The 27,944-nt window shown below is 27.2% G+C and overlaps 1 protein-coding gene across 2 annotated transcripts; it reads left to right on the top strand.

The window, feature by feature from the left end:
• The first annotated feature begins 455 nt into the window (after nt 1-455).
• On the top strand, nt 456-27,944 carry LOC107445219 (phosphoglucomutase 2). 2 transcript variants are annotated; one of them, XM_016059567.3, is made up of 16 exons: nt 456-932; nt 3,411-3,510; nt 5,151-5,307; nt 6,562-6,730; nt 8,216-8,239; nt 8,331-8,506; nt 10,038-10,221; nt 12,653-12,750; nt 16,452-16,546; nt 18,477-18,556; nt 19,298-19,391; nt 20,134-20,263; nt 20,928-21,054; nt 22,561-22,659; nt 25,922-26,055; nt 26,360-27,944. In XM_016059567.3, the coding sequence occupies exons 1-16, from the start codon at nt 864-866 to the stop codon at nt 26,460-26,462; spliced, it is 1,839 nt and encodes a 612-aa protein (XP_015915053.1). In that variant the 5' UTR covers nt 456-863; the 3' UTR covers nt 26,463-27,944. The 2 variants fall into 2 exon arrangements, with proteins under 2 accessions (XP_015915053.1, XP_042909328.1); XM_043053394.2 differs by lacking the exon at nt 8,216-8,239 and having other exon boundaries at nt 690-932.

Below are 27,944 nucleotides of genomic sequence, written 5' to 3'. Positions count from 1 at the left end.
ATCCGCACACTGACCGCAGCCAGTGATGCTTGACTTCGGTGATCTGCTGGGAATCGTGTCTTAACGACCAGTCCACTGCGGGATCGGTCCTCGTTAAACTGTTCTACCAAAGTGCTCTACCTCGCTTGCAGGTCGTCGGGTTGCCGAAGCGGTTACCTCTGCAGAGGATCAAAATTGTGATGGCATGTCTTCGGATCCTCAAGGATGCTTCCCAGACAGTCACCACTGGTCCATAGTGCAGCTCTAGTGCGACTTAAATAAACAACAGCAACAAATATTTTTTTGACGCAAAGGTGCAACACATTTTTAACGCTGTTCTCACAATAGAAGATTTAAAGTGCTTCTGTGTTTATCTTGTAGAAAAGACTGCTGTATTTTACAAAAGCAAATAATATTAATAAAAAAATTAAAGCTGGCCTTGAAATGAAACTAATAACTCCCGAAAGCAAACAATCACACCACCCCCCACCCCATCTGGATTTCCGACTGAATTTCGTGAATCTTAGTTTAGTAATCGTTGAATTTTTCAGCACCTTAATTCTTTTTCTTAAAAAAAAAGATAAGGATAATTCATTAAGATAAAAACCTTGGCGAGACGAGATTTATTCTTGAAGGGCGCCGCAATCAGCTGGGCCTTGAAAATCCTGGGTTCGCTTAATTCTTTTATCTCGCAGCAACTCAAGTGTCACTTTACAACGTTCGTAACTACTACTTCAAGTGGAACGTTTTCTTATTTTTTTAAAAAAAGAAACAATAATTAAGTGTATTGGAACTAGTATAATAATCCTTCGAAAGTTAGCAGATCGAATTAGCCGATACTTAAGTAATTTTGTTTTAAAGTGTGAAAAAAAAAACCTTTTAAAATGTCAATGATTAATTCTGGTAATAAAGAATTAGATGAAAAAATAAGGGAATATTTAGATTATGCTAGGGTAAGTACTAGATATTTTTGTTTATTTACTTTATGAGACATTTTGTTTGTCATTAAATATAAACTTCAGGGACGACTCTTTTTCAAATTTGCATTTTTTGTATCATCTTATTTAATGACTTAGATCTACTTTTATTTATTTAAATAATTTCACCAAGTTAATGTTTACTATAATACAGTGCAATTCTTAAAATTCATATAAGTTTTAGTACTTTGTATTATTGGTTTTATGATAAGATCTTGCATTTAAAAACTTTTATTTAGAATAGCTTATTAATTGTTGTGTTGTATAATTTATACGTAGTACAAAAGCATTCGATTTCTCAATGTTTAAATAAATTTTGACAAAATGAACTAAGTGTTCACTCTAGGTTGATCGTACTAAAAAAATATATTATAAAATAAATGTGAGACATTCCGTATGTTAATTAAATGATTTCAATGTCATATTTATTTATTTTCATTGAATCTACAGAATTATGTTAAAATAGTCTTGTTAAAATAGCATTTATTATGAATTTAAAAATCTACTGTAATTTTTTGTAACCTAGAAGAATGTTAAAATATTTATTTACCAACAAGCTGACATCTTACAGTTTCAATTGATCTCTCTTATCTAAAATTATAGCAAAAATATAAAAAATAGCCATTCTTTCTGCGAAATATTGTTTTATTACGTTTATAGTTTTATTATGTTATTGAATATATCATGTCTCTAAAAACTAAAATTTTTCTGTTATAAACTAAAAATTTGATTTTGGGAAATATTACCAACTTTCATATTTTAGAAAAAGCATATTTTTGTCTTTACTGTAATTTTCAAAGTTGAATATTTTGTTAAAAATTTGTTGTACTTCTTTTTGTGGCTTTTTCAAAAAAAAAATCTGCCTTAAGTTTAATTATGTGCTGCAATAGAGTTGGAATTTAAATAAAATTTTGCAATATTTATGTTGAGATTTATTGTAAAAATAATTATGCTATTCCAATTGATTTTACTTTGATTTTAAGATAATGTTTGCTAAAGTAATAATACCACATTCTTTAATCTATTTTTTAATAATAAACATAATCAACACTAGAAAAGCCTGAATAAGTGTAGTTTTTATAATTATAAACAATCAATCCTCTTAGAATTTGGTATTTATTTACTTATTATAAATGAATAATGCTATTTAAATTGATTTCGATTGGTTTATGTCACAAACCTCAGAAGTTTGATCAAGATAATGATTAAACTTAAAGTTAAACTATAATAGTGTAGCATACCACTATAATAGAGCTCTGATTCTGTTAAGTTTTTTGATGTCTAAGTCTGATTAACTATATTTGTGAAGAATATAAATGGGAAAGGTTACAGAAGAGTGCCCATTAAAAGAAACATAAAGTTGGGTATAGCCTTCGCCACCTTCAAGTGAATTATATTCATTATAATAATGTCTCAGATGTTTATATTAATTTCAATTGATTATTTAATTATAAATGGCACTTAAGTAATTTCTGTCACCTTGACCAAATACTGATATGGGAACGTCGTCGAAAATCTATCTTTGCTGTGATGACGCTTACATTACAAAGTTTAACATGAAAAAGGGCATTTATTAGAATTTGAGTTGTTGTAATTTTTTTAAATTTCAGAATTTTCAATATGATAAACATTAGAGTGGTTTTAGTTTTTCCAAAAATATGTAATTTTGAGGGTAGTGTATTATTTATCTACTTTGAGGTTTGACTACCAATTTGATAGGAGTTTTTGTACAAGGTTGGTGTTATTTATTTCGTTTTTAGATTACCATAACTTTTTGCGCTAATTTTTTTAAAAATTGTTTCAAATTGACAGCCATAAAAAACTTTGTAGTGATAACAGGGGTCTGTCCAAGCCGAATTTACTACCGTTTAGCGGTACCTTCACAAATTCAACTTTAGGAAAAACGGTAGTTTCACAAATTCAATTTTAGGAAAAACGGTAGTTTCACAAAATACTTTTTCTTAAAATTTTATTTTTGTATCCCTTAAGAAACGATAAATCCATATTTTTGTGTTGATTTTTTAATATAATTTTTAATTTTTCACAAATTATGTCTAAATTTTCACAAAATAGGTACCTCTCAGAAAAACCTAGACAGACCCCTGGATAAAGAGATTTTGGAGTAGGTCTTCTAATAGTTTAGGCATTTAAGCTATCCCTGACAATTGTAATTATTTTGTTTAAATTGTCATTAACAAAACAAAATTTAACTGAAATTTTGAGCATCCATAATTGTATTTGCACTTTAATTTTGAGATATATGAGTGATGCAATATTTTCAGTGTGATTAAGTATAATAGAATTAGTACTTACTCATAGTTAAAACTATGAAAAATATTGTCAACAAATTAAGTCAAAAAACTTTAAATAAGTCTTAATTGAAATAAACTCTTTAGTCATTTTTTTATTTCTCATTGAAAAATGTAATGTTCTTGATCATTTTTTATAATGTAGGGTTTAGCTACTGCAAAGCGAGTGGAAGATATGGTGTTGCAAGGTCGTTACGCTGAATTAGAGAAAATAATGATGAAACGCCTTGCATTTGGTACAGCAGGTAATGTGTCTTTCTGTGCTCTATCTTTCTATTTTTATCTTATAATGTATTGGGATCAAAAATAAAAAGCAAACACCATTATCTAACTTTTGATCTAATGATCGGTTTTTACTGGTTTGAGGTACATATGTTTTTAAGCTTAAATATGTTTATTAATTTGTGCAGACAGTATGTTATTAAATACAAAACATACTTTCTTTCACTAAACATTTTTTTTCTTTTTTAGCAGATTTTTATTGACCCTCAGTATTCGGAGTGGTGCAATCACAGTTTAGAAAATCTGATCTAAATAGTTTAGGTCCTTGACGCCCGGTGGCTGAGCGGTAGCGCTGTCGTGCCACAGGTCCCTGGTTCGATCCTCGGGCAAGGTTAACTCAGCCTTTCATCCCTTCAGTGGGTCGATAAATGAGTACCAAGTATGCTTGGGAACTAAACACTGGTGGTTCCGCGTTCGACTGACCACCTGTCCGGAACATCTGCTCCTGCACCCCAGAGCCCAAGGTCAGGAAAACTGAGAGAGCCACAGTAGGCCATGGCCTTCTAGGGCTGTCGTGCCACTGAGTTTAATTTAGTTTAGGTCCTTAAATGCAAATTTCAGATATTTCATTTATTACCATATTTTACTATATAAAACACTGCATTTATTAAACTTATTAATCGCAATATAATTCTGTATATTAATGATGGTCAAATATTTTTTTGAATAGTGAGGTATACAGATTTTGCATTCTTTGCTCTGAGAATATAATTATCAGGGGTCTGTCCAGGCGGCCGAATTTACTACCGTTTAGCGGTACCTTCACAAATTCAACTTTAGGAAAAACGGTAGTTTCACAAAATACTTTTTCTTAAAATCTTATTTTTTTTATCCCTTAAGAAACGATAAATCCGTATTTTCACCATATTTTTGTGTTGATTTTTTAATATAATTTTTAATTTTTCACAAATTATGTCTAAATTATCACAAAATAGGTACCGCTCAGAAAAACCTAGACAGACCCCTGCTTATATTACATGTATAACATGCTAATATTATCATGCTAATATTATCATGCTCACTGAATCATTCGTAAGAATCTCTCTGTGTGTTAAATGTATTTAAGTGAGACCCATTCAGTCTAGCTGAAAATATTATTCAGACTCATCAAATAAGAATAGTTCTCTAATCCTATTTTTGTCTATAATCTGTTAACAAAATAGTCATTTACATTTTTATTGAACTTAAAAGAAAAATGATACTATTTCTGAAATCAGGGGAGCCTATCCCTATTAAAGGTGATGGGGACAATTTTCTCTCCTCCCCAATATTGGAAAAATCCAAAATATTGCTGAAATTTAATTTACAGTTTTAAAATTACTGGCATGGTTATAGTAACTTGCCCCCCCCCCTTCCTGTTATCCTTGTCTGAGCATCCCAGGAGTCATAAAAATTGTCAAAGTATTATTGAAGCAAGTAATGCTTAATTATCTAATGGAACTGTATTTATTAGTGCCTATTACTACAATAGGCCAGTAATACCTATTACTATAAGTAATTAGCATCACTAACATCAATAATAGTTTGGAGATTTTTTATAGCCCTCGAACACTGAATAGTGCCTGTTCCTGATAAAGTCGAAATTACTTACTATTGTTTTCAGGTTTGAGAGGAAAGATGGGTCCAGGCTACAATGCTATGAATGATTTAGTAATAATACAGACATCTCAAGGTTTGGCTTCATATATTGATAGTCAAGACAGTGATAAGAGTTTTAAAGGAGTAGTAATTGGTTATGATAGCCGCCACAATAGTCGTAGGTACCATGCATCAGTTTATTTATTCTATTTCATTCTTATTTTTAAACTGTTGTTTAGTTTAAATTATGACTTCTAGTTTGTTTTTTTTCCTTCATAAAAAAAGTTTTAAATTTTTTTTTTTTTTTTTTTTTTTTTTTGAAAATGAATTATTTAGATACTATTTTAAATTTCAGTTCATGACAAGCAAACAAAAAAACTATTGTAAAATTTTATTAAAATGTTTTTTCCATGCTAAAATTTTTATGAAATTTTTTCATATTTTTCTCAAAAAGCTGAAAACCAATGTAGACAATATTTCATTATGCTATATTCAATGCTTTTTACAAAGCTGATAACATTTCTTTTCTTATGCTGGCAAAGTAAAGCTAAAACAAACTGAGTTATGCCTTGGTTTGAAAGAAAAGATGTTTAAACTAATACAATACAGTAGTGACAATAAAGTGAGCTTTTTTTTTCTGTTATGCTAACTAATTTATGTTGGTTACATTTAGAGCTATATTTTAGTTTTCATGATGTTTTATCATTTATGTAGTTCGCATGATAACTTGTTCATTAGAAAGCAGCATACTATTTGTATATTTTATAAATTTGTGATAGAATGAAGAACAAGAATTTTTAATTTGCTTTGTTTTCTGAAAATAAAATTTAGATTTTTATATATTAGAATATTTTCTATGAATTGTTTAGTTCAAATGTAATTTGAAAGTTATATTGAAGTATATATAAATTAAATCAAATCACTTTGTAATATTCCATGTATTATACTATGTTATATAATATAACATTATTTTGTATAATAGAATAAATATGTTATGCAATTATATATTAACTTAACACTATTTCTTAACCTTGCACAAAATAATATTCCTTCTGCTTATAAATTTCCTTTCCTGAATTGGAAGCTAAAATTGTTGATATTTTGAAGAGTATAAAGAATTTGTTACAGCTTTATTCTTAATCTATTTATATTTTATAATTCTATCATTTTTCCTTGATATAATGACATGGTTATTGAACATTTGAAAACATTGTATTGAACATTGAAAATGTGAAAACAAGTTTAGTAAACGATGTTTAAGCAGTTGTGTTGTGCACTAAGAATAAATGAAGTTATAAAAGTGTTCTTGCACCTTCTAGTGCATAAAAACAACAAAAGAGGACAAAGTCAATTAATTTTTAAATTTAAAAGCTTTGAATAATAGTTATTGACAAAAATATAAGTGCTTCTAATTTGATGATTAAATTTACTTTCAGATTTGCTGAGCTTGCTGCCGTAGCATTCATTTTAAAAAGGATAAAGGTCTACTTGTATGATTCTATTGTTCCAACACCATTTGTTCCTTATGCTGTAAAGAAACTTGGCTGTCTTGCTGGTGTGATGGTGACTGCATCTCATAACCCTAAAGATGACAATGGATATAAGGTTAAAAGTTATTTTAATTAAATTCAATTAAATGATAAATTTAACTGAAATTGTATTATTGTTTCCTTTAAAAATTTTAAATTTAAATTATGTTTTTAATTAAAGAAAAATTGCTTTTTAATTTTAGTTTTAACAGTATTTTTACGTAATAACTTTTTCGTAACTGTTCTTTCTTTTATCTACTTTTAAAAAAATTTATTGCCTGGATTTTTTTTTTCTGCATTTTATTTTTTATTACTGTCAGAAAATAGGAAATACAATAGCTTTTAATTTATGCAGTATAAATCTTATGCTAGGATAAACAAAAGGAATGTTGTAATTTTTTTTCTTTTAGAAATTTTTTCACTTATGTGTCTAAAAGATCTGTTTTCTTATCTTTTATCACTTGAAAGCTTAAGGATTAACTTTATGCTTTGATTTATTTCCTTATTCTTTTGTTTTAAATTAAATGCATCTTCTAGATCTCAAAAGGCTCTCTGTTAATATTTTTTGCTCATTATATATTTCTTTTTTGAATTTTACTTTAATCTTAAAAACTCTTTTTTTATGATGATATCACTAACTGATACCTCCCTTTCCCTTGTCAATAAATTTACTATTTGTGTCATTCTTGGCACACATTTACGCTCAAAAACTTCATTTGATCATAATAGTTAGTCAAATTCTTTGACTTGCTGTGAGCCTCTAAAACTTAGTGAAAAAAGAAATTTTCCATCAACAAATATTATTATCTCTGATAAAAATATTTATTTAAAAAATGTGCATGTGCGAAAAAAAAACGGTAACATTGTGTGATTTAAACACTGACATTTAAACATTGATGTAATACGAAGGATATCTGTGTTTTGTGGGCTTTTATCACTGAATGAGATCCAATTACAAATTTGCTCCTATTCCTGATCAAATTTTTTTTATCAAAAGATGTGTTTTAAAAGAAAAAACAAGGGGAAAACAATGACATAATTTAAATGTTAAATGCAATGCCAATATCAGTTTTATGTGGGCTACTAGCACAGTTGGGTTTTTTTCATTTTTTTTATATATACATTTTATAAACATTCTACAAAAAAGATGAACCTGTCATTTAAATACAATTATTTAATAATCTTTTATCCCTTCTGTGAACTCATTACATTTGTTAAATAAAAGAATTAAAACTTTATTAATAAAGGTTTTTAAATAATGTTTAAAGAAATGCGAACTTTCTCTGTAGGATTTCTTAAAAAGTTCACTTATTATTATTATTGAAATTTTATTTATTCTTTCTTATAGAGTTAATTTTCAGACATTTAAAATTTTAATGAAGCTAAGGGAAGGCTTTAAAAAAAAATCTGCATACAAACTTACTAGAAATGATTGCTTTTTAAGTTTGCCGAAAATTAGTATGCTATTTGTTAAAATAATATTTATTTATTAAATATTTATTTAGATTTAATATTAGATTTGACTTAAATATATGTATATATATTTTTTTTTTATTTCCAGGTATACTGGAAAAATAGTGCACAGGTAAGCTATTTCATTTAATTATATTGTTTATGCTAATATGTTTCATTCATTTGTGTTGTATAGCTGCTTAATTTTCTGAAACATATTTCAGATATTGTCTCCTATTGATAAGAACATTGAAGCCAGTATATTGAAAAACTTGAAACCTTGGTCACTTTCTAGTCGTACATCTTTAGTATGGACATCACCATTGTGCTTTGATCCTTTACCTGAAATTCAATGCATGTACTACAGAGATATGAATGTTGAGTCATTTAAGGGATCAAAGTAAGTTCATTTTTATGTTTTTATATTGTTTTTGATTTAATTTTCAAACAATTAAATAAAAATATATAATGCATTACAATATAGATTACTGAAATAAAATTTGTGCATGTCCAAGTAATTATACTTAAAATAAGTCATTTATTATTAACCTTTTTATAAAAAAATATTCTACTTTTAGTATTCTTTTGATAGATTAGCATGTGTCCCACAGGTCAGGGGGAACAGTGTAACTATAAACTATATTTTTAAAATGTAACTATAAAATAATGTATAGACATAATTAAAATTCTAAACATAATCATTTTATGATTTCAGTATATTTTTTGAGCTAAAGTTATTCCTTGAAAATATTTATTAATTGTTAAGAAAGGTTTTTATGAAATAGTTGGATTTATTTAGTTACCCTTGATTTAATTTTTAAAAGCCACAATTTTTGGATTAAAGGGAAGAAACAACTTTTTTTTGTTGCTTTAGGATAGCATTATTTTGCTGCAAAGTTATTAAATTGAATACACATAAGAATAGTATATTATAGAATTACCAATTATGTATGTTTTGTATACTTATTTTTATTTTAATTACTGAAATTACGAACAAAAGGTTAGCATAATTTCGGCGACTATGATATTGATCATCAAAAAATTATGTATCAGTGGTTTAGCATATACAGTTTGTTTATAAACAATGCTTAATGTTAATGATTAAAATGTTACAAAAAATTATTATAATGCCTAATTGGATTTGCAAAAAAAAAATGATTGTTTTAACTTCACAATTTTTTTAATTACGTTATCTGTTTATAATAGTTTTCCGTTGTTCAAGCCTCAAGTGATGTGTAAAACCTCCTTATTAGTTTGTAGAGATCAATTCATGATTTATGTTAAAAAGTAACTAAAATGTCAAATTTAAATGTAAAAGTTACTAATATGACTTTCTTATTTTACTAGTTCACTAAAATTTTCTTAAAGCTTTAATATATTATCTATTTTGTCTGTATTACCACAGAAATTTTGCAATCAAAATTTTTTTTGATAACATGACCTGGTCGGTAAGGTGCTGGGCCCATGTTCGTGGGTTCGAACCCCATCGGCCGGCCGTGCAGTAAAGTAACTGATGCACGTTAAATCTGTCGAGTTGCAAAAGTCTTCCATGTTTCCATAACAAATCAATACCTCTGGGGTACTGGATTGGAGATCGATTGTTTTCTGATTCAGGTCAAAATTAGGATCTGTGGGTGAATTAATGGATGTATGAATGGGTTCGCCCTATAAACGGGTGCGACGTATGGTGTGGCAGAAGTCGAATTCTTGGCCATAGATGGCGCCACTGAAAAACAAGAAACGCAGACTCTGCCTTAAATTTGCTCGGTTTCACCCAGCAGGCTTGCGCGTGTGGCAAGTGGCATTAGAAACAACGACAACATGTATTTCTGATGTATTAAATGTTTAACATTCTCAGGCGTTTTATGCTGTTTTTTATATTTTTCTTAATGGAGTTGTAAATACATCACTACGTTTATTATTTTCTTTAGTGATGGGCTAGATCCTCCTTTAAAAATAACATTCACAGCTCTACATGGTGTTTCACACACTTACATGAAGAAGGCTTTTCAAAAGGTGCATTTTGATGATTATGTAGCTGTTGAAGAACAAATGGTTCCTGATCCTGATTTCCCAACTGTCTATTTTCCGAATCCGGAAGAAGGAAATTGCATGGTTAGTTTAAATTTCCTGGTATTTTTTTCTATTATATATTTATATATGCTATCCCTTTCTGATGGCTAAAACATATAGATAAATTTACATTAATACAAATTTGTTTCGTGTATTTTAAATTTTATGTATGTTTTAGAAAACTTTACCGCCATTAGTCTGCTTTAACACTTTCCATAACAGTTAATTTTAGTCAGGCAGGACATTAGCAAGTGCGATCTTGGACAGTACATTCTAAGTGAAGTGACATGCTTTAGCTCTTTCAATCCTGCGAATTCTCGTGTGTTTGTATGCAATCTCAGGACCTTAGACCAACAAAATATTTTCTCAGGTTTTTTTCTAAATAACTGAATGAATTGTAAAACCTGGGTACACTTTGCATATAGCCCCAAAACTCTTTCTTTTCCGAAACTGTGTGAGAGTGTGTTTAGTTATCTTAGAACCTTTTAAAAAAATATTGAAATGTTTGATAAACCAAAATAAAAGTATAAAACTATTTTTAACAAATTGTGTACGAATGATTTTTCTTTTAAGAGTAGTATCTGAATGCATGCCAAAATAACTAGCTGAAAAATATTAATGTTCTTTCGATGGGATCAGTGTGAAATAATGTAAAGTTAGTAGCAAATAAAGTAATGCCTATAGTTGATGGCCAAGTTAATGCTGATGGTATTAACCATTCCTTACAGCGATGTGACCTGTCAAAGAATATTCAGTCACATAACAGAAATCTAAACTTAATTCGGTTCTTCCTTGTCAAAACAAACTTTGGAGAATTTGCTGCTTGGGAAATAAAACAAAGTTTCAGAAAATTGTTATATGAAGTATTATAAAAATTCTTCATTAGTCACTCTGTCTGAGTCATAAGTTTTTAGGAGTGTAAGAATGTCTTAAATTTAACTTCAAGAATGAGATATTTTTATTAAATTTTATTGTTATGCTTATTGTACTATATTGTGGTCAGCTCTTTGTTGATTAATAGTTACTAAACATTTAAAGACAACTAGTTTTACATTTTTAATGGCTTGTAACATTTATTGAATTAGTGTTGCCTGACTGGCAACACTCTGCCAGAAAGGGTTAAAAGGTTCGTACATAAATTTTGTTAAATGTGTGTTTAATTTCTGTTTTGATCTTATTGTGATTAAAAAAAAAAAATTTTTTTTTTTGCTGACCTATATTTTTAACAGTTAAGGTTAAAAAAAAAGTTTTTTTTTTTTTCTTTTTAAGAGAAATAATTTTTTACAATGAGACAGATATTTTTTTCTTGCTACTTCAACAAAATAATTTTAACTTTAACATAAAAATGTTCCTTGTTAGATTGAAACTATATTTATTATAAGAATCATTATGAAAATTATTAAATCTGGATGTTATATGAAGTCTTATAAAAAGGTTTTTATTTTTTACATCACTAAATGAAAGCAATGCTGAATAATTAGCTAAGGTGAAAAAATGATATTTTTATTTACAACAGACATTGTATTACTAATTATATCCACGCAAACATTCTTTGAAATGAATTAGAGATATTTTCAACAAATAAGAAAACATTAAATCTTAATTTTAATCAAAAAATTTTTACTTCTCAATTTGAGTTAAATTTCAAATTGATGTTGCATGATTTAACAAAATATGAATGCAAAATGTATAACTTGCTGTCCTCTAGTACATATTATTATTTTGTTTTAATTTACAAGATGCTTATAAAAATTATTTTAAAATTAAAACAGTAATATCAATTCCAATGTAAATTTAATTTGATCATTTGGAACATGGAAACCTGTATTGTTTAAAAAATTTAAAGTTATGTAGGCTTATTTTAAAACTTATCTTTTCTCATCAAATGATTAAATGGACTGAAGTGTATTGATTTAGTTAATATTTCTGTTTTAGTTAATATTTCAGTTTGGTAAATAATTTTACATTCATCACAGATATGAAAATTTTCCATAAACTTATCACTTTGTAAATAATTTTTAATAATATTAAATAATTTATAATTTTGCATATATTTATAATAAAGATGGATAAATCATTAGTCAAATCACTATGGATAAATCATTACATTTAAATCTTTGGCACACTGTATCACAAATGATTGAATGGACTGAATTGTTTAGTTTTAATTAATTTCTTCTGGTTTTTAAATAATTTTAAAATTTATAATGAGGTGACAATGTCGTTACATTTAAATGATTGGCACATTGTAATAAAGTATTTTATTTTAAATATTTAGTTATTAAATATATTTAGTTATTATATTTTAAAAAATTTTATATACTTATAAATTTCCTATTCCTCTATTAAAAAGAGAAAAAAAAAAGAATTATATTTTAGTTAGTGTTATATTTATAGCTATTGTGTTTTATATATTTATTGTGTTAAAAAAAGATTTGTATAAAATAATTGCTTTTATTATTTTCCTGATTAGGATTTATCCATTCAAACTGCTGATAGATACCACAGTCAGCTGATTGTAGCTAATGATCCTGATGCTGATCGTCTGGCAGTTGCTGAAAAAAAAGTGGAGTGAGTATACCTATGTGCTGTTTATTGACAAAATTGAAAATATTTAAAGGAGAATTGTCTCACCAATTTGCATTATTATAGCAACAAGTTCTTCTATATATTTTATACTTCAATTATATAAGGGAACAAAATTTTTGTTGCAATTATGCTATTTGTTGACAAATTTGAAAATATGTGAGGAGAATTGTCTCACTAATTTGTATTATTTCAGCTACAAGTTCTTTTATATATTTTATACTTTAACTACAATGGGGAACAAAATTTTTGTTGCATTTATACAAATACTTGATATTGGCGATTTCGAATATAAAATTAGTTTTGCTCCTGAATCTATAGATTATTTTTAAAATGATATTTTTTGTCAATATTTTGTCGAATTGTGCAAATTTAAAAAGCGTATATATAACGGTATCGTGCAAATGTTAAGACTAGCGTTTAAAAGAGTTAGAGCACATTATCAGAATTAAAACTGTATTGAAACCCATGCCTTGCAATAACGTTGTACCTGAGCGCTTTCCTATTATGACCTGCTGAGAAGCACATGAACAACCGGTTCAAAATAGCGAAGCGCTCTAAGCAGTGTAGCAGTGCGACATTTCAGGGCATGGGTTCCTATGCAATTTTAGTCCTGCTGATGTGTCCTAACTCCCCTTAAAGTTAGTTGTAATATTTACCTGACCCCCTGTTATACATAAGATCTTGAAGGTAAAACTGTTATTTTAAAAAAAATAGTTTTTAGAGAAATTGCTTGCAGATTTGAAATCAACATTGCGAGAAAATCTACAAATTCTATTAGAAAATCTTATGCAACAAAAAATAACGAAAAAAATTTTCCCCACTGTTATTTAGAGCTCAAATGGATTATATTAAAGTTTTTAATGTTATCATTATTTATGATTTCTTTGTTAATTTGCCAATTTCTTTACTTTGCATATATCCTATTTATCTGATGTTAACCACTTAAAAATGTCATAACATTTTATATGTAATTATTGTATTGAGCATTTCTGCTCGTATTTGAAAGTGTCATTTACACTACAATTGTATTCCTTCTTTTAAATTTTATTTCATTGATATATTTATTTCTAGAAATTGAAAAATCAATATTTCCAAATTCTTTTTTTCTTTTTTTTGTACATTTTGGTTGGATGTATTAATTTTTATCTCTTTTTGCATACTCTCTCCTATCTGGCATACCTCTTTATAAAGACACCTTTTAAGATGTGTTCTTGAAAGGCCCGCAAAATTTTTTTCTTTTTTATACATTTCAAAATCTTTTCCTGAATATGCATTTTTTTTTTTTTTGCAGCATGCATACCCATGCTACATTTATTGAGTTTGTCTTTTTTCCCCTCACATGTCAAAAATTTATAAAATGTGCATTCATTATGTATTTTTTATATACAGCAAAATTTTTTGCTTTCGAACCTTGTTAATCGAAAGGTATCAACCTAATTTGTATTAACTAAATTGGCATTAATTGGCAAGACAACAGAAGCAATTGAAGCTTATTTTAAGAACAGATAACTGAAATTTTCAAAAAGTTTTAATAATGTCCGTAGAGAAAAATTTTATAGTTATATTAAGTTAATCAGTATTTTTATGCAAAAAAATAGATTCTTAATTAGTCCTACAAACACATAAGCCTATGCTCAGACAGATATACACATAATGATAGTCTATGTAATTATAATATTCTTATCCAAAATAAATGACTCAGGAGAATTAAAGTTTAAAAATATATTTATCTCTTCAAGTTAAGACTTGAAAAAAAAAATAGTTAATAAGCTTTTCTTTGATATTTTGTATCCTACATTAATTTGTAAAAGAATCTACTTTTTCAATGCAATTGGTAATTTTTTGCTGAAGTAGAAACCACTGAGCAGATTTTAAAGCAACTGTTGGCTCATTGTAAGACACAAAATACATTTTAACTTCTACATCTGCCTCCAGTTTATATCCCTTTCAAGTTAAAAACAACCAGAATGTAATGGATTGTGAAGTCAAAAACCAGAGTCATTAATTTGAATATAATCTTCAAAGGAAAGAGGAAATTCCTGTTTTTAAGCTTCTATCACATCATTCTTGAATCAAAAATGTGCTAGCAACCAACGAAACCCTAGTTAAAGCATGACTATTACCAAAGAATTTCTCCATTATCTTGGAAAAAATGGAATCCCTCTCACCCCAGATTGGCACGACCTACCCCAACCTCAAGGATCCATGCTTCCTCACATGATCTCACCAATAGCAGAATTTTGTGAACAAAGAATGATCCTTTATCTCAGTCCCAACGACAAATGTGCTATCCTCATTTCCGCACTTTAAAATAAAATTATTTCTACCTGAAAAGTTTTTGCAAAAGTCGAAATGAGAAATTTGTTTTCATGAGGTGCAATATTCAGGGATGAGATTCTTCCGCGGATTTCCGCTTTTTTTCAAATTTTCCCATTTTTTCCGCTAATTTCTGCTGAAATTTTTTTTTTGCACAAGTTAAAATATTTTATGAGGAATTTAATTTTTGCGGAGGGAAATTATTGAAGTCCCTTTTCTTATTTATTTACGCACTTATTTTTTCTTATTAATTATATTTATTTACGATTTTCAAAGATAAACAGAAAATTCAATCTACGCCGTAGCTGCTAACCCTTCCGCATTTTTACTTATTTTAGCTATTTTCTCCGATTTCGCGCACAGAAAATAAGATTTTCCGTATTTTTTATCCGTCTGCTGGATAGCTCGTATTTTCGTAATTCAGACGTCACTGCTTCTTGTATTCTGGCGTGAAAACAAACAGAAAAAGAGGAAAAAAATAGAGGTGGATTTGCGGTGAAAATATTTATTTGCTCATTCAATTAATCTTGTAAATTTTTATTATGTCTAAACAAAAACAATACAAACAAGCCTTTTAGAAATCACTAGTCCAGCCTCTGCAAATATCTCGATTTTTATTCACGCGATTTTAATATCAATCATCGATTTTCGTATTTACCTGATTTAAAAGTTGCACATTGCTATTCTTATTTACGCTATTTAAATATCGTATATTATGATTCTTATTTGCGACATTTAAAAATCCAATATCGTGTTTTATTATCAAATCTCGATTTTCGTATTTACCTGATTTAAAAGTTGAACGTTGCGATTCTTACTTACGAGATTTAAAAAATCAATATCGCGATTTGTATTTACGAGCTTTTAAAGCCCTATGTAGCAATTCGTATTCACGCGAGCTTGAAATCCAATATCGTGATTCGTTTTTGTGGTTGTAATATCGCTCGATTTAAAAATTATGCATCGTGATCAAAAAATTAAAAAATCATGATATGTATTTTCACATTTTTTAAATTCGATGTAGAGTTTCATATTTACGTGATTTAAAAGTCTCATATCGGGATTTATATTCACATGGTTTACAAGTTTAAAAATCGCACTTTTTTGTCACATTTTTGTTTATATATATACATATATTGGATTTCCTCTTTTTTACTTTCTGACTACTCTCATCCCTGAGTATTTACTTTGTCTTAAAGAGAAAAAGTTAGTTTTTACATTTCTAATAAATTATGCAATTATTAGGTATTGTTTTCCAAGATAATATGAGGGAAAAACCTTTTTTTTCTTTTAACTAAAATTTATGTTAAGTGTTTTTCCATTTAACATTATTTGACTATATATTGATTCAATTAATTTTGTTTTAGTGGTGAGTGGCATACTTTCAGTGGAAATCAAGTAGGAGCATTGCTTGGTTCCTGGTTGTGGAAAAATTATCCTAGTGATCTTAAAAAAAATCCTGGTCAGTATTTTTATGTCTCTCTCCCTTTATATATTACTTCACTAGTTGTCTGTGTTTTGTAGTATTTTAATCTAGGTTGGTGTGTATGTTGGTACCATTTTTAAAATGAAGATTTAAAAAATGTGTAATGTTTATATCCTATGACGTATCCCAGTTTTATAAACATTTCGTTCAATCTATTAATATTATAATTAGAGTTATATACTTCCAATGTTACTTGGAAGAAGTCAAGTCATACTGGAAACCAATAATTATATTACGTATATAATAACGTTTATGTATATTATAAGTGTATTATGATTACAATTCTATACTTTCAATTTTACTTGGAAAAAGTTATGCTGGAAACAAACAATTCATAGAATTTTTCTGAATGCTCGATTACCAATTTCAGAGTTTGGAACCGCAAAAGTTTGAAGTTTTTATTTTAACATACATAAATTGAAATCCAACTCTGAATTATTTTGTAACTTGCGTAAATTAATAAACATGATTAAAGCAAAAATATAGAAGTTTTTTTTTTTTATTATTTTTTTTTTTTTTACATAAACTGTTTGCTTTTATCCTTTTATTTCTACATGGAGCTCAGTTCGTTTAAGCATTTTGTTGCTTAATACATTAAAAAAGCTAAATGAATAGGTTGAGCTTAAAATTGAAAGGGTGTAATATATGTTGTTCATGCATATGACACCTCACTTGTGTTTGATATTTAAATTCTTTATTGTCAGCACTCATTTCATTAGTTTGGTGACAAAATACATGCATGTTAGTGTTTACTTAATGTATTTACTTTTCAACTCTTTTGTGTTCTCGGTATTTTGTGTGTCTTAGTAAGAATATTTTGAATGCTACATGACCATTGGTACCAAAATTTTGAAATTTAAGCATCAACTAAGAGTTGCAATTTTAGCCCATGATATAAAAAATTGTTTAAAAATTTAAAACATTCCATTAGGGAGACATGTGTGAAAAATATTTATTTTTTTTACATTAGTTCAACATTAGCCATTGTTATAAATAAAATTGTAAACAATTGTGTTAGAGATTTTATTGGACGTTTCTTGATGCTTAATTATATTTTTGAAAGTTAGTCATCAATGGGAATGGAATGTGGATCAGGGCTATCTCACCAAATTAGCATTTCTAAAGTTATTTGAAACCACATGTTTATTTTGCTTATAGTTATGCTTTTAAAACATGTTAGTGGTAAAAAAAAATAAAGTGCAATTTTTTTCAAAGACTTGATAAATCCTAAGCCAAAATAATAAGAAATGAAAATAATTTGAAAAACAAAGTCTTAAACAAGTTTTAAATAAAATATTGCTTGGAACTTATAAAAATTGAGGTCTCTTGGCTAATTTTTAAGGTATATTCATATAATATAAAGTTTATATTAAAATGTGTTGTTGTTCTTATAAAATTTTTAAAGAATGCAAATCATAAGTCAATGGTTTTCAAATTACAATAATAGCACCAAATAAACCACTGACTTTTTATTTGAATTCTTTAAAAAGTTTATACAAAAATCTTGTAACACATTTTAAGTTTAACTTTTTATGAAATGAACATAATGCCTGAAAAATTGACTTAGAATATATAAACTTTGCGCAGAATATTTATCTCTTATTTTTCATGCAGACTAATAGAAAAGTTTTTTTCATAATTTTTTTAAATTATTTTATTTTTATTCTTCACCATATTGATTAAAAACTGAAGGCATGACTGACTACAATAGGTCTTAAGCTTAGTTATGTTCTTATAACGTTATCAACTCACAAGTTCTTTTCATCATTGCATTTCGTATTGCCTTTAAAACTTCTATTGTTGTTATTTTCATATCTTTCTTAATCAAACTTTATATAACAGATTACGTCTGTAAAAAACATTTTGTGCATAATATGTTGATAAAACATTATTTTTGTTTGTTTAGAATCCTGTTTTATGATTTCCAGTGCTGTATCGTCAAAAATTTTAAGAAGTATTTCTGAAAAGGAAGGATTTCTTTTTGTTGTAAGTAACAAGCATTTGAATCCAGTTTAATGTTAAACTTTCAGGCTTACAACTACATGATGGTGTTATTTGTTACATATTTTCTTTAAGGTGACATTCTTTTTACATTGACATTTTAGTTAATGCATTGCCGTCTATTTAGAGAGGAACTTTTTTCTTAGCTTCTTTATCATGTTTGACTGTATTTAATTCTTAATTTTACTTGATATTAATAATAAAAATCAATACAATAAGCCTCAAATACTGATTATTACAAGAAGTATCACCAATATTTTTAAAACATTTTATAATACTTTATTTATTTTTAAAAACAGTTTTAGTAAACAGTTTAAAACATAACATATAACTTAAGTTTAGATTTAAAAACATTATAATCCATGTTTTAAAAATATTACTAATTTTTCAGATTTCTTGGAATGTTACAAATTAAATATACCTCAAAAATTTTCTGATAGTCAGTGATTTTTAAATTTGAAAATTTCTACAATGTCTCATAGTCATTCTGTTTTTCTATTTTACAGTCCAAACATAAAGCTTCCGTATAAGTTTACATGAAATCTTCTAATCTATATAATTTTTTTTCTCCATTGAATAATCTAAGAGAAAATTGACCTATCATGCATATTCTCAGAATTCGCATAAGCCTAATTAATAAAAAAATTCTTAATGTTAAATTATTCAGCTGTGATTTTTAACAATTTTTGATTAACATCACTTGTCTACAAATGTGCAATTTTTTAGGAAACTTTGACTGGTTTTAAATGGATGGCAAATCGTGCTGATGAAATGATGAAACAGAATAAGCATTTTGTATTAGCGTTTGAAGAAGCTATTGGTATGCATTATGATTTATTTAATTTATTGAGGTTTGTATTTTAACACTGCTTACTTTATCATATGAATGCAAGGTGGCTAACGAAAGGGAATATTTTATAAATTTGGGAATTACTTTGAGGTACTTACCTTCAACATTATTTCCAAAACATTTGCTTCAAATTTTCAAAGAAATTTTCTGATGCTCTATCAATAAATAGATATCTTCTGGAAGTGTTTTTTCTTCTCTTTTGCCTTATTAATGCATTTATATTTATTTAAATTATAAAATCACACAACAAAAGTCTTTTTTTTAAAGAAATGGCTGATTTAACAGTTATCAAAAATATTGCACTATAAAAATCAAAAATATTTGTCTTCAGTATTAAGAAAACAGTATTTTATGACAGATATTTATGCTAAGTGACAACAAATGTTTCTCAAAGTTACCCTCACAGTTACCTTTCATGTTATTTGTAACAGCAAATTGAAATAAAATGTCTTTGTCGTTATTGGTGTTGTCTGCTGTTCATTATATCTCTTTACTGTTATTTACCTGAATCTTTTCACATAATAGCTGTTAAATTTATTCTTGTTATATTTTTTTTGAAGTGTTTTAAAGTAATTTTTTGTATATAATCAAGGACTTTTATGAGTCTGTGTTTAGAGACTATTAAAACGCAGTGTCCGATATAACTGTACTAAAGTACAGTGTTATAATTTGTTTTGATTCATTTGCATGATTATCACATTATTTTGTTAAGGTTATATGTGTGGATCTCATGTGATGGATAAAGATGGAATTCAAGCTGCGATGCATTTGTCTAAAATGGCCACAGTTGCTTATAAAGAACAGAAAACTTTACATCATTTATTACGGGATATATATTTAGAGTAAGCTTGTATCATATTGCTGAATGTTTTATTTATTGTAATTTAATATTATAACTTTACTTTGAATTCTTTAGCAGCATTTTATTTAGTTCTTCAGTTAAATAACAATTTTAAATTAATTAGAAAACTAAAGCTCGTAATGTTTAGCAAATTAATAAAAGATTTCCTGATGACAAAAAAGAAAATCGGTAACTATACGTAGCTACCAAATATTACATATTTATTAGAGAATGTAATACTTTGAAAAATTATTGAACTGTAACAAAATATGCTTTTTTAAAAAAGTTAATCATTTATTTTTTTATTTATTTTACGACAAGCTTTATTTAAATGAATTTGTACATTTTGTCCTTATACTTCACATTTTAAAGGATCTGAGTTGTTGAGATTTCAAACACTAAATAGTTTGAGTTTCTTCTTCTTATTTATCATTTATTTATTTGAGATTTTAATGAGAAAGAAAGTATTTTCATCTGTTTGTAATTTTTTATGTCATGCTTTATACCCATATTTTTAAAGAACAATCCTTCACAAAACAGGTCAGTCAATGAAATATCATATTTATATAAATGTATCTCAACTTAGATATTTATGTTTTTATACTATTCAATATTTGAACTTATCTTAGTGTTATTTATTCGCAATTTCATTTCACTAACTTTAGATATGGATACCACACTAGCAAAAATTCCTACTTTTTGTGTTATCAAGAAGAAAATATGTTCAAAATGTTTGCTAACTTGAGAAACTTCAAAGGTGGTAAAGCTAAGGATGTGCCCGAGAAAAGTGATGTATGTATTATGCTCTTTAATAATAGTTGTTTGTTTATTTTTTGAAAAACGCTCTCCTACTCAAAAAATTTTTTATGTATGACACAAATGATTATTGCGATTTTTCTTGCTATGGTTTCTATTGCAATTGTACTAAATTTTGTAAAATTTTGAGGATATGCTTAAATGGTATTATAGGATAATTTTAATTAAATTTTTGCATGTCAGGCTAGGCATGTAAATGAAAAAAAATATATGGTTTATAGGAATTTTTACGTACCCCAGTCATGTCTGGCAATACAAATTTTGAGTTTTTTATATATGTGTGTGTTATGTTCTTTAAATTTATACTTTTTAGGTCTCTCAGTTTATTAATTAGTTCGTCCTTTAATTTGTTTGTCAGTATGAAAGAAAAGAACGCAACAACTGACAAAATGTGGGGATTTTGATATAACAATTAATTGCTGTTTCTGGCCTTGATGATACTTCAATCCTACTTCATTCTTTAACAAGAAAATGTTTTTTGAGGCAACTCTGGCCAAATTGTTCCTTTGCTCATTACACATTCTTTCACTAAGTTCTTCAAAGTACAGTTACCTTTAACACTATGGCAATATTCTTTATTTAAAGTGGATAAATTGTACTTCATCTAAACTCGGTAAAATATTGATGGATTGTGAAAAATTTTAATAGAGTATTACATAGTAATAAAAATAATAATTTTCTAATTTACTAGTATTCCAATTAGAATTATTAATGCTTTAATTTAATTGAAACTCGCAAAATTAACTCTTATTTTGAAGGTGACTATTTGTTTTAATTGCAGTTACAATTTTTTCATCTCTCTCTCTTTTTTTTCTTTCTCTTTTATTTATTTATTTTTTTTTTTTTTTCATTTGTCCCAATGATGCCTTTGGCATAAGAAAAAAAGTCTTTTTCGGGACCAACACTTCTTTTTCATACATGGGTCATGGGTAAAACAGGGTTCCCACGGTCCTTAAAAGTCCTTAAAAACTGCTTAGTTTTTATTTTGAAAATTAAGGGCCCTTAAAAGTACTTAATTTTGATTCACGGTCCTTAAAAGTCCTTAATACCTAGTATAGCTAGTTGGTTGGAACAATTTTTTTATCTTGGGAAAATATCCACAATTAAAAAGTACGTCTTTCGCCTAGAATGAGACCCTGNGTGGTCTTGAGTTGAAGCTCTTACCTCGTTGTTAAACTTAACTACTAGTTTGCAAATACCAGATAGTTTCTTTGTAAGGTGGGCTATGTGTATGAACAAACTTTTTAGCATTGTAATTTGCAGTTAGCAATTCTACTGAAACATCAGTGAGCAAGTTCTGTAATCAAAATTTTCACCAGAATCACAGTCTATATCCATCAGTTACATTCCTCTAATTTTGTTTATTATACTTTATATTTTTTATCTTGCTCATTATCTTTTTTGTGTTGTAAAAAGGCAGAGTTTTTGTATTTAAAAATTAATTTCTTTATAATGTATTATAGATGTAAATTATATTTTTAGTACCCAAGTTCTCTGAAATCGAAAACAATGACGTATGAAGTTAAGGATGTGAGAGATCTTACTACAGGATATGATAGTTCTCAACCTAACCAAAAATCAGTAATTATAATATTTATTTTTGAATCATTCATTTTGCGGTTATCATTAAAGTACTATTCTAATGTATTCTGCATGTTTTAAATTCAAAACCTTCTATGCATTGGAATATTATATACATTTAAAATATTATTAACAGAATGAATAGTTTAATGTTCAGAGAGCATTCAAGAAGAATTAGTTATTAAGTTTAATATCTACTCTTTTTCCAATTATAATCCCATCCGTATGTAAGCCGAAAAAATGCTTTTACTTAGAAAATTTAAAAAACAATATACAAGAGATTGCAAAATTTAAATTTCAACATGCCGAGTGAATAACTTTCAACTTTTCAGCCATCTCAACTTTTGTGCTTACATAGTTTTTTTTTTTTTTTTTTTTTTTTTTTTTTTTTTTTTTTTTTTTTTTTGATTTATCACTTACGTTTGACCAGTAAGAAAATAATTTGGCTGGGAAGTTTGAGAATCCAATTAGCTGACTTCTACTTCTTTAGCTCTTAAAAGTTTTCCAAACATTCTATGCCAATGTTCGAAAATATGTAGTACTTTATTTAGGTTAAACTAATCTAAAAAAATCTTTGAAATTAATAAAACTCATCTTTTTAAAAAATACTCTTTTGTAACCCTCTAAAAAATATCTTTGTTTCAAATAGATTCAATAGAATCGGCAGATTATGTTTCTAACATTTAGATATTTTTAGATCTTCAAGAGAATTCTTTAGCCTCCAAATTTATTTATTATATCCAAATTGTTTCCCTTAACATGTTCTGTGATTTATGCCTATAATAAACTTGTCTTAATATTTCTGAAATTAAATGTGCAAAACTTTGTTTTTGAACTATAAGGAAGGATGAGATTTTTTTTGCTGAATTTTTAAAAGAAATTTTTCTCCTTATATTCATCTTTGTAGGATCTCTTCACATGGTTTTTCAATTTCCCATATTTTTAATAGGATGTTACTATGACATTCAAATTTAGAATTTGAGTTGTCATTATTTGACAAGTTAGTTTATGACGATTCGAGTATAATTCCACATTGTTGGATGATTTATTTTCCGGCAGTTATTTATAATTTTTTCGGTCCTTTGTCATTGCTTTTTTAAAATTCTTATATTTTTAATATGTTATTACAAAACGTGAAGTTTGAGTTTTTCACATGTTCTAATCACAATGAATCTATTGTTAATCCGTGTTGCTTTCCAAATGTTTTTTCGGTCATTTACACCTGTTTTTTCTTATTTTAATATTTTTATGCAATGTTATTAGGACAACATGTATTTCAAATTTAAGTTGTCACTTACACGAGTGACCATGTAAAAACATGGTCACTCATGTTCAATTCATGTTGTTTCTATTGTAAATCCACGTCGTTTATGGATCTTTTTTTTCGACAGGTGTTTGTCATTTTGCTGCAATTTCTGATGGTTTTTCTAATTCGGATATAGTTAATATATTATGACTAGTGAATTTTGTATTTTAGTAATCACTTTTTTACTTTTGTTTTTTAAATCTTAATGTTTTCATATGAATTTTATTTCATTTAGCAAACTATTACGCATTTTGCACTCAATTATTGACTATTTACCCCCAATCCCATGTGGATTTACGATTGCACTTTTGTCAATTATTGCTACTGATTTTCATAGTTTTTTAATGCTACATTATCCAACATGGGAAATTTCGAATCAAGCTTTTGAAGAATTACTTTTTAATGCTCTCGATTTGTGACAATATCACATTTTATTATTCAATCGTATTTTGAACAGTTTGGGATTTCCGTGTAGTTTTTAAAATTTCACTTTACAACAAACTTTAGCTGCGACTATTTTTTCTCAATTTTTCAAAATTCTCATTCAATTTCTTTCATCTAAAAATTTGAAATTTTTGCGCACTCTGAAATTGACAGGGTGGCCACCCACCTGGAAAACCTGGAATTATCAGGGAATTTTTTTTATACTGGAAAAAACCTGGAAATATCAGGGAAATTTGGATAAAAACCTGGAAAATCAGGGAATTTTAAAGAAAAGCTGGAAATTTTTTCTTTGATAATTTTTTTAATTTCACTAATTTAAATTATTTACTAATTTTCTTAAGCTAAATTATTTCATCCATTATACCCACTTTTTTTTAACGGAAATGTATCGCCAAACAGTTGAAATATCATCAACTTAGCAATACTTTGCTTGCATCAAAATTTGCTCCATTACAGCTGTTAAACTAGAATGCCACATAAAATTCTCCTACTGTTGCTAAACGAATGTAGAAACCTTTGACCGCTATGGGACTGTGCAATTTAGGAAAGATTCTGGTGGAGGTGGAAAAAGGGATTAGGATATTAGCTTCTGTTTTTAAATTCTGTCCTTGGGCTGAATCCATTTATGGCTCAAGTTTGTTCCGATGCTTTGGTGGTTATTTTTTTTTTCTATTTTGACAAAATGTTTTTGTATTTTTAACTTTATAAAATTCTCCAAAAATTAGTTGGTTATAATTTTATGATAATAGATTTTATATCGCACTCTTTTTCTGAAAGCTTTTCTACTCCTATTCAAAGAAATCTGTGAATTATTTTTTCTGAGCAAACCAACCAATCACACATTTTTTTACAATCACTAACAGCAATGTTTGTCGACAAATTGTTACAATTGTTGCATTAATGCTAATTTTTTCTATTTCATTTTAACCTTTTATAACATATATTAAAAAAAAAATTTTTTGTAAGAACCAACTATATATTAATATTTCATTTTACTCTTTTGTTGGTCAATATATGATTTTTGATTCAAAATTTTGTACGAAAACATTTGAAAAATAAATAAAAAAATCTTGCCAAATTGTCAAAATAAATTATTTTTTTCTAGATATGTTAAAAAAAATAACATTTTGAATAAAATATTTTATAATATAGACACTTTTCTTGTACACATCCTACACTTTATAAGAAAAAAGAAACAAAAACCTGGAAATATTAAGATTTTTATCTGGAAAACCTGGAAAAATCAGGGAAATTTGAAATCTGATTTGAGTGGCCACCCTGATTGAGTACGCAATTCTTGGTGGTAATAATCTTCTTATGTGAGATATGAGAAATTCTGTTTACATGATATTGATTTTATTTTCATATTATAGTGGATATCTGGGAAAAAATTATAAAAAAGTGGAAATTAATAGAAAAACTGAGAATTCTCATCCCTGCATGTTTTTTCTTCTTTTTTTTAACAAATCGCAAGTGTAAAAAAAAAATGTATATCTATTTTTTTCTAATTAGCTGTTGCCAGCCAGCAAAAGTGTTCAGATGATCACATTTTACTTCACTAATGGGTGTGAGATGACCATAAGAGGCAGCGGTACTGAACCTAAATTGAAATACTATACCGAAATGATTGAAAATGCTTCTGAAAGGTAAGTTTGCATTTATCTCCATTTAAAATTAGAATAATGATAACAAAAATCTTACAATTAATTTTATTTTATTTATTTATTTGTTATTTTAACATATTTACATACATAACATTAATTTCAAACTCAGATGAATGTAGAACATTGCTTTAATTTTTGTTTTTACTACTGGGTATTGTTAAAGATCTTTTTTTTTTGTTTTTTTTGCATTAAGGGTATTTAGGTAACCAGAATTCAGGTTTTAGTCTTTGTTATTAATTTTAACAGAAATTAAATTATTTTAACTTTTCAACCCTTTCCTTTGCAGTGACTGGAAAAAGGTCGATGCAACTCTAGATGATATGGTTGAGGCTATGACTTCAAACTGGATTAAGCCAGAGAAATATGGATTCCTTCCTCGGCCAAAATAGTTGATATGAAAAAAAAAAAANAAAAAAAAAAAACAGTTTCATAATACTTTTTCTGTTACTTGTTTGCTTCTGGATGTTTGTTTTTCCTTTTGTTCAAAATTACCTTTCTTTCATGTATTTCAGTACCTTGTTATATTAAAATTCTTTTACAGTAGTATTCAATTTTGACATTGCATTTATTAAGTGTGTTTTATAACTTTTCAGAACTAGTCATATTATTTGTAACTAATTATGTTCTAGTCAAACAGTAATTGAAGTCAGATGTTTCAAAAGTATGGCTCACTACTTAATACCATTACTCTTAAAATGAAAATTTTTGCACAATTATTACTATTCTTTATTAAAAAGCTAAGTTGTATGTTTAATTACTTCAAAATTAGATTTTAGTACTACTTTAGTAATTGAATAATTTAATTATTGTTAAACTCGGATGAATTGAAAAATAAAGATAATTTTTCTTAACCATAAATATATTTAAAATTGTTTTATTTGACCTTGTATTAAAAATAAACTGATTAAAAAATTTTATATTTGATTATTTTATTCCATTTTCACGCTTATGCGTATATTGAGTGTTACATATATTGATATTATCCTGTTTAATGGTATTTATTCACAACAATGCAAATCAAGTAATGGTTTGCATTTTAATGAAAATATAATTTATTGATTGTAAGATTTTCTATTTTTTCATTTAAAACTGTTTCTATTTTTATTCCTTTTCTATACTTTGTGATAATAAAAAAATACTCAATATATATTATTCATTATCAGCAATTTATACCGATTCATGAATTTCATGCCCTTCTTATTCATTGTTTTTTTTAAGTAAGTCTACGAGGGAACGTGAATATATTTAAGCCATTATGAACTGTTAATAGTAACACTTTTGAGACTATTGATTTCCCAAGTGATAGTTTGCATTTTAATAAAATACTAATTTATTAAATTGAAAACATTTGAAATTGTTCCTATTTTGATGCCTTTTCTGTGCTTTCTGTAAAAAAAATAAATATCTGATGTGTGTAGATTTTAATATTAATAATTTAATGCTATTTGGGAATTTATTGGTTACCTTTTTATTCATTTAGTATGTCTGAGAAGTTGGCAAATTTAAGCACATCCGAATGCCTTGAGAAGTATGAATATATTTAAACAGTTCTGTACTGGTATTTATAAAACTTCTGACGCAAATAGTTTTTAAAATTCGCAAATGTGATGTTTTATTTAATCTAAAAGAAGGAAAGAAACTACAACTTGTATGTATAGTTATGCATGTTGAGTTTAAAATATTTAATGTTTTGTAACAAAATTAGACTGCCTCAATGAGGTCCATGCCTTTTATTTGTATGTGTACATGGGAAAAAATGCATTTATTGTGTAATTGTCTTGGACGTATAGTGTAGAAGTAAATTGTAACACTGGTTATAAATAAAATTTGTAAAGCATTAAAAAAATAAATACTTTTATTGTTCCTGATTA

Source organism: Parasteatoda tepidariorum, chromosome 9 (genome assembly GCF_043381705.1).
Source record: "Parasteatoda tepidariorum isolate YZ-2023 chromosome 9, CAS_Ptep_4.0, whole genome shotgun sequence".
NCBI lineage: Eukaryota > Metazoa > Arthropoda > Arachnida > Araneae > Theridiidae > Parasteatoda > Parasteatoda tepidariorum.
This window is presented reverse-complemented; position numbering and strand designations above follow the sequence as displayed.

Coding starts and splice junctions, on each gene's coding strand:
- LOC107445219 (XM_016059567.3), top strand. CDS start 864: ATGTCAATGATTAATTCTGGTAATAAAGAATTAGATGAAAAAATAAGG. Junction 22,660..25,921: donor CTCAACCTAACCAAAAATCA/GTAATTATAATA, acceptor TTTTCTAATTAG/CTGTTGCCAGCCAGCAAAAG. Junction 26,056..26,359: donor ATTGAAAATGCTTCTGAAAG/GTAAGTTTGCAT, acceptor TTTCCTTTGCAG/TGACTGGAAAAAGGTCGATG.